Consider the following 8,541-nt stretch of genomic DNA (forward strand, 5'->3'; position numbering starts at 1 on the left):
AATCGTGGTAAGAGAGTCTTTGTACTGATAAGGCTTTAAAGAAAAAGAGCATGGGTGAAGAAGAATGAGAAAGTACAGTATATAGCTACAGTATATCTGTAGAGTTAGAGAAAGAGAGAGGCACTTGGATCCAACAACGCTGAGGCATCACCAGGACTGTTTTCACTCCATAAACTGACCACAGTTTCTCCTTTCATGCCAACAAGATAGATAAGTCAAACCAAGCTATCTGCCTATAAAAAGCATACCAGAATACAATTTTTCTACTTATAAATATTGTTTGTGAAGGCCATTTTGCCTTAACGGTGAACCAGAAATAAAATGCAGTGAATTAAAGGGAAGAGAGAGAGAGAGAGACTCCCATAGCCTAGGGGGTGGGCTGTGGAGAAGAGACACGGGAAGAGACAGAGAAAAGGTCAAAGAAAGAGAATGACTGAAAGTATGTGTGGATGGGTGTGTCTGTGTGTGTAGAGTGAGAAAAAGAAAAAGGGACTAGAGGAAGAAAGAGAATATAAAGGTAAAACCTGCCAGCAGTTTAGCTATAGTAAGAGCATACAAAGACACAAACACACAGGCACATAAACATCATAAAATTCTCATAACAGACTTCTTTGCATTCTTTCTCTTTTTCTACAAACATGCACAACAACAGCTAGTTGGCCGTTATTTTATTATGCACTGCCATCACTGTTAGGAGAAATGGAGATCTTCTGAAACAATAACTACATAACAATCAAACATGTGAGTCACTAATACGATACTGATCTTTTAAATGTTATTCAGCCAATTTGTTTGACTTCACATTTTCTGGTATAATGGTATAATGGAATGGCTTTTACAGAAATCTCACCATTTACAGTTTTTCTTAGTTGCCTTCGTTGAATGAAAATCATGATTTTCAAAACAATGCAATTCTCAAATGATTTTCTCATAACAGTATTTATATTTTTGTTGCTTTGTCCTTTTGCAGGACAAAGCAACAAAATGATAAGGTGACTCCTCTCAGTGTTCTGAGAACTGCAACAGAAAATGAACTTAAGCAATTGAGAAAAAAAAGTGCATTTTTAGTGACTTATTTTAATATAATAAGCTAGACAGTATGCAGTGAGAAAAAAGCAACCTTGCTCACATTTTATTGTCAAGACCTACTGCAAGCGAAACATTAGAGCCCTGGAAAAAAAAACAGAAAACAGCAAAAATGAGAAAGTGAATTATTAACAACCTGCTTTTACCCCCTCAAACCTTAGTGTGAGATGCCTGCATATGAGTGTGTGTTTGGATGTGTGCAAACTCGCACATATGTGCATGTAAAGACACTGGCGGATGCAGTAAATAATGGATGAAGGTGTAAACAGGAAGAGGAAAGCTCTTGAGCTCTCTGAGTTTGCGCGTGTGCGTGTGCATGTGTGTCCTGCAGGTTTTGTGCAGGCAAAGACATACAGTGCAGACAGATGGGTAATTATCAGGCAGGCGACTGATGAAGTTTTGTCACTGTAAGAAACACAAATGCATCTATCTTGGGTACAGATTTTGCCACCATGGAGTTGATGAAATAAAATGAGAATTAGAGAAGGATTAAATTCAACTCATGTTTGCCAGGTATGAAATTGAAAAGGAATATCACTTAGAGGAAAATGTAAACTCATTGACAACATACCACCAGTTACACAATATGCACAATATCTCATACAGTGTAGGATAGATAGATGACAAATAGCTTAAAACACACATGCATGGTGAGATAGTGCTTTTGAAAGCACAAGTATAAAGCAGTACATAACATCAATTGAAGCTTTGATCAGCAAACTGTCATAAATTGTGTGGTGTGTGTATGTGTGTGTGAGTGAGAGAGAGAGAGAGAGAGAGAGAGGGAGAGAGAGATGCTTTTGAGTCAGAGTGCACTTCTCCATTGGCACTGTATTTCTGCTCCCTGCATCTCACAGGATGCGGAGGGAGAAAAGGTGAGCCTGAAAGCATCACCCAGCTGATACATCGCACCTGTGTCACACACACACACACACACACACACACACACACACACACACAAACACACACTGCATGCACATTGCACACATGCTGATACACATACATGACATGTGCATCCACCTACAAGTGGAATTATACATGTAAGACTTGTATATATAGACTCACAGGGATGGACATAAGCTCACAAATACACACATCTGACAAATGTAGTACACACATTCTTACACAAGTATGCACACACATTTACGTCAGGTTAAGTATGTGCACACACAGGGCACTGTTAAACTACAATCCTCCGCAAAAGAAGGATGATTTCTTCTGACATGTTTGGTGCAACTCCACCTACATAAATCACAGAGCTCCACCTGGCTCAGATGTGTGTGTTAGCAAGAGAAGAGGTGGTGAGAAGCGAGCTTGTATCTTTACTATGTTAATGTTTGGCTTATTTTCTCTTTTTTTCCGTTGAAGGAGTTTCCTCCCTTATTTCTCCATTGCTCTTCTTCTTTATTATTTTTTTTATATTTATGTATCATCCTCTATTTTCAGAAATGTAAACTTTCTAAATAGGTGTAGCAATAGTGCACTCTGAACTCTGAAATTGCTTAACATTTTTTATTTACACATAAGTAAGAGTAACTGATCTGAAATAGCTAGTTAGCTAGCTGAGGAAAATTGTCCAGTTACAGTTCAGTCAGTGAAGTTCACAGTCAGTGGCTAGAAATTATATGTCTGCTTTTGTCTACCTCTTCCTGAAATCAAGGATCCATTGTTTGAAAAATTAATGAGAATTCCAAGTGGTAAATCTGCCACCGTTATGTGACGTGCAAGCATGGAAGGACTGACATGCATAGCAGCAGTACCTAAAAGGGGGGGCAATTCTCACAATCTGAACATGAACATGTCAACAATAATAGAGAGATTGTTTTTCACTCTCTTATGCATGACATCTAGTCATATGCCAACCAAAAAACAGTTCTGTACACAACGGTGGACATTTACATGGACAATTACTAATTTTAAATGTCTAAATACACTCACGGGCCACTTTATTAGATACACCTCTGCAATCTAATGCAATCCAACAGCTCTGCCATAATTTCTATATTTATGAAGCTTATACATTTTCAGTTTTTGTTGACATTGTCAGAAAGGTGATAATTCTACTTTATGTTTATTATTGAGGGCGTAGTGTTTGGTGGTGGTGTACTGGAGTGCATTATATTGAATGGTGTTCCTAATATTTTGTCCACTCCATTAACATACATGAGGAGGACAAAATATTAGGAACACTTTTCAATATAATGCACTCCAGTACACCACCACCAAACACTACACCCTCAATAATAAACATAAAGTAGAATTATCACCTTTCTGACAATGTCAACAAAAACTGAAAATGTATAAGCTTCATAAATATAGAAATTATGGCAGAGCTGTTGGATTGCATTAGATTGCAGAGGTGTATCTAATAAAGTGGCCTGTGAGTGTATATTGTGAGATAAGAGGAGATTTTTCCTGTTTTTTGAATGGCCCATTGGAGTATATTAAGACTGCAGCAAAATGATGAGCTGTCGGTGAGGTGTGTTGTGTACACAATCAGGCCTATAAATGATAGGAAACAACGTTTTGATGAGGACTGATTCATGCTCACCATTGTCAAAACTTCAAAATAAAACATTAATTATTTAATATGTCTGTTTACTCACGGCTCCTTTGTAAAACTGTTTCAAGTGGAATTGCCACATCTCATTATCTAATTAACCCGATGATTTACCCGGTGAGTAGAACATTGTCATTTAGCCACATGGACTGTGATATAGCCAGGGATAGCTGTGCACTGTCTGAACACTGGCATACATGGAACCACACACATACCACACATGCACACAATAGTAATACATTATCTTTCTAACTCCATTTTAATTCCATGACAGACAGAAAGATGTATGGACCTGTATCACCGCCACACAATTACTGAAATCAACTTTTCTGAGAGACCCTGTAGAGCAAGAGAGAGAGAGAGAGAGAGAGAGAGAGAGAGAGAGAGCAGGGGTCGGATGGGATAAAGACAGAAAAAGAGGAAATGAGAGAGAGAGACAGAGAGCCAGATGTAAAATGTCATATTCCACTTCAATCTGATGCAGCAACTATACTATATACAGTATAGGTGTGTGTGTGTGTGTGTGTGTGGTCTTGTGTGCATGTCTGCCCCGTATGGATCAAAGCTTTATTATAAATATTGATTTACTGCCTGGAAGATGGCCCCTTGCTATGAAATCATATTGATCTTTTTAACACAATACCTGCTTTTTATTTATGTAACTGTCTTTGAGCAGCTTGAACTTGTAATGTGCTGAATTTGTGTAGTGCTGCATGCAAATGAATGAGAGTAATAATATATGTATGTGAGAGGAGAGAATGAGTGTGCGTTTGTTACTGTTAAGTTTTAACATAAAAGAAAATAAATAGGAAACCTTAGATGATTGCTCTGAACAATTAAACAACACCACATAAAAGATCTGTGCATAAACAGCAACACTATGCCGAAAAAAAAGAAAAACAACAATAACAATCCATCACAAATTGGCGATGATGACATCAGTAGTAACTTCTTTTTCCTCATTAAATCTCAAAGCTGTCATGACAATGTGTAGGATATCAATGGTGATTCTCTCTGTTTCTCTTCCTTGTTTAGTCATCCACCCCCTCATCCACTGCTCTATCTTTCTCCTTCCGCCTCCACTCAACAAGCATCTCTCTTTTCTCCATGTGAAATGATAAAACACAGATCTTTTTTTCAACAAGCCCCCCTCCTTCTTTCAACATTGGTAACATGGTTTGGTATTGTTCAAAAGATTATTGTTGTTGCACAGAAGAAAGCTCTAAACGCTCTGCCACACTGTGGCTTTTCACTGCACATGCCTCTGCACTCAGCCTCAGGCTTAAAGGTAGCCTCAAGCCAAAGAGATAAATATATACATGATCGGTTATCTACTTAGCCTGTGGTTAATATCAAGGTTTGCCTGTTCTTTATAAAATGCAGCTTACAAGGGACAAAACTGAATTTCAGAAGAAAGAGATTTATTTTTGATGACTCAGATGTGAAATTGTTCATTGTGAGGCCATTGGTAAAATCAAAAATGAAATGGATAACTACATTAAATGTGTGCATTATTTTTTAAATTTGAATGGAGTCCATTCAAATGTGTCTGAGCTGTTTATTTATCCTTGAATTAATTTTGAACATTGACAGTCACACAGTAGATGTAAAATGCAATGCTAGACAAGGATCAACAGTCATCCTTTTTCCTTTAGGCTCATAAGAATAAATTAAAAGTAAAATGAATAGATCTGTGATTATTACAGCGTAGAAAGCCCTCATGATTGTTCAGCATTGCTGTAATTATAGGAGTGTATTACATAACCATGTCTGGTGGAGAGTGAGTAATCTTAATGTAGACAAGGACATGTGTTCATTGGAGCTTTGCTATAAAACCATATTAAGTCGTGAATTACAGCATTTCATAAATAGCAGAAGCCGGTCAAAAGATTTTATATACATTTGAACTAATATGACATCTCTGTTCTCTTTTGTTATTGCTTCTGTAGTTTTGATCGGTGGATCACATTCGCTCCCATTGGCCAGCTGGCTGACTTTTGGCCTCTCCTGTTTCCTGTCGCTACTCTACAGATGATGAGCACTTGCCACAGCACCGCCAACTGTCTGCGCTGACAGACACTGCCCTGACTCACGCTCTTATACTTCTCTCTACCCTTCTCCCTGTCTTCTCCTCTCCTTACCTGTCTTCTTACCTGTCTGTCCCTATCCACTCGTCGTCTTTCTATCCTTCATGCATCCATTTTATCCGTCTTGCTTAGATAAAAAGTAACACAAAGTCTGTTTTCTCCCCCTTCGCTTTCTTTAAACATTTCCCTTCAGACACGCAGTGTAACCAACCAACGCTCATATTGTATTTAAAGTGAACATGATATTTCACATTCTCTCCTTTGTCACTCTATTAATCTGGTTAGATTCACTTGTCCATGTCGGCGTGTCACTTGTCACCTTTTCCTCTTCTTCATCAACCTTCTTCGTCCATGCGTGCACCCTCTCATGTATCTCCACTCCCTCGAACTACAATCCTCGATGGCCCCCTCCGCCCTATTCCCCAGACACACCAAAGTGTCGGACACTCTACCAAAGATGACAAAGGACCTGAGGGAATAAAATGAGGGAAGAGGGATTCCAGGAAGAAAGTGAAAGAGAGCGAGAAAGTGGGAAAAACCCTCTTTTTTCACAGAGACTGTCTCCCTTTCTGTCCCAACCTTTGGGACCATGGGAGCTACTGAATGACAAAGAGACAGACAGAAAAAAAACAAAAAAAACAAAAACTGATGAATGAATGAATGAATGAATAAACATATGAACTGTGAAGAAAGGACAAACAAGAAACAGAGGATAAAGAAGGGCACTCCTGGTAGCCTCTCTGCTTGCCCTCTGCTTGACACAAGAGACAAACCTCAGTCCGGATTATACGTGTACATTTATCTATATATACTAAATATAACAAAGTTTAAACTAAAACACAACTAGGACAGTGGAGGACTTTACAAAGTGAAATTAAAGAAGCACAACGTTTATACAACCTCTGCTGTTCCTTTGGGTTTTATTCTACTTATTATGTGATGTTGCAATTTGTCAGACCAACTCAATGTTTTTGATATTTTACTTTTTTTGTTTTGTTTTGTTTATGGCGTTATAAGGGTCAAGGGCAATGGGTAATAAAGTATTATATTAATATTTATGAGAGGAAGAGAAGATGATTTTTGATCCAGAAAGTGAATTGAGCATGTGGAGGGCTGTGCGAGGATGACCCAAGCCACCTGGATAGAAATCTAAACTTTTCGAACATACTTTGTGAAGACACGCACACACACACACAAACACACACACACACAAATATGCACTCAGTTTTCCTTCCCAACATTACAGCCAGCCCCTTGGCTCACCCTCTGTCTCCAAAACATGCCTCGTCTTTGAATGACGCAGAGGGAAAACCATACATAAAAGATGCACCTTTCACATGTCTGCTCCTTTGCCGTGAACTTCCCGTCACTGGACATCATGACGCAGATGTCTGGAGTTATCAACCGCAACAGAATAGCTGGACATGCCTTTAATGAGTTTGAAGAGAAAAAAGTGGTGTGGTATAGGAGGCAGGGAAGGGCCAGGGGTGAGTTCAGTTGAACATATGATCAGTGAGCACTTCTTTCTCCACAGGTTATTGAATGTCATGTATGAATTTCCCATACACTTGTGAGTGAAAGATGGAGAAAACTATCAGTATCTGGTGGGTGTGCAGTGTGGATTGCATATCATATTCTCTGTCATTGTTTAATTAACACTGAATGTCTGTAGTGTAAACAGTTTTCATAATCACATAGATATGATTGTTAGTTGAGAAATACTCATATCTATAGATCTGTATACAATAGTTTATGATTGCATTTAAGATCGCCTTTCAGTCTGCAGAAAAAAAACAACTCGTCTGAAATGCATTGAAACGGGCACTTCCCTCATCATTTATCAGTTCTGATTTATAATTATCTGTGTATTCATCATCTGTGTATCCATTAATCGCTGCTGTAGACATTTCAATCGTTCAGGGGGATAGTGTGTTAGCAGTGTGCTGCATCATGCTTCAACTTAAGAAACTCTATATTCTCCGGTCAGTCTGCTCCACCAACTGATCTGCTTCATTACATGTGCATTAATGTAGGTGTGAATCAGTCTTTTCCAGCACCTTATGTAATTCTGTCTGTCTTTGTCATGTCATGTTGATTTGATCATCGCACTTGTTTTTTGTTTTTCTTATTTCATTTTGTATTTGTATTTACCGTAAGCTGATGCTGATTGTTATGTGTCCATTATACTGTATCATTGCCAGCTTTCAGTTCCCACAAAGGTCTGTAGGGCATGTTGGACAAATCTGTGAAATGCCACAGACAGTAGTGTACAATGAGAACAAATTAAATAAGCAACATGAGAAAACTCTCAAGTTTCCAAAAATGCTTCCTGTATCTTAGCTTTATGTCTCTCATCATTCATTTACTTTAATCTGATGAGTGCACTTAACAGCAGGTTACCCTGTTCCTGAATGAAACTAAACATTATAGAAGACATTTGAGTGACATGCTCTCTTGTAAATGTAGCTTCTTTGTTCTGCAATCACATACTGTACTGTAAGCTAAACTTAAATTATTGTCAGCTTTTGATAATCTCCTCAAAATGCCCATGTAATTTTCATTCATTGTAATACCAGCAATTCCCCTAGCGTATTTGGCTGAGTGAACTGGCTAAATGTGGATTGTATATCAGCTTAGGATAGCATTTTGGAAATATCATTAATCATTAATGTGCATGGCATTTCATGTGCTAATTATCAAATCATTTCTCATACTGGCTCATGTTTCAATGGCAGTAGTAACAGGGAAGATACAACCATTGTTAACATTACATTTGGACATGTGGCAGTTGCAAATTAACAAAGAGAA

The 8,541-nt window shown here is 38.2% G+C and overlaps 1 protein-coding gene across 1 annotated transcript in view; it reads left to right on the forward strand.

The window, feature by feature from the left end:
* Positions 1 to 8,150, forward strand: part of LOC121893956 (MAM domain-containing glycosylphosphatidylinositol anchor protein 1) — a 188,789-nt gene extending 180,639 nt beyond the window's left edge. Inside the window, exon 18 of the mRNA XM_042406220.1 lies at positions 5,596 to 8,150. Coding sequence (XP_042262154.1) covers positions 5,596 to 5,681 — 86 coding nt within the window. The 3' untranslated portion in view covers positions 5,682 to 8,150. The remainder of the gene's footprint in view (positions 1 to 5,595) is intronic.
* The last annotated feature ends 391 nt before the right edge of the window (positions 8,151 to 8,541 follow it).

This window comes from Thunnus maccoyii, chromosome 1, assembly GCF_910596095.1.
Source record: "Thunnus maccoyii chromosome 1, fThuMac1.1, whole genome shotgun sequence".
NCBI classification, from domain to species: Eukaryota; Metazoa; Chordata; class Actinopteri; order Scombriformes; family Scombridae; genus Thunnus; species Thunnus maccoyii.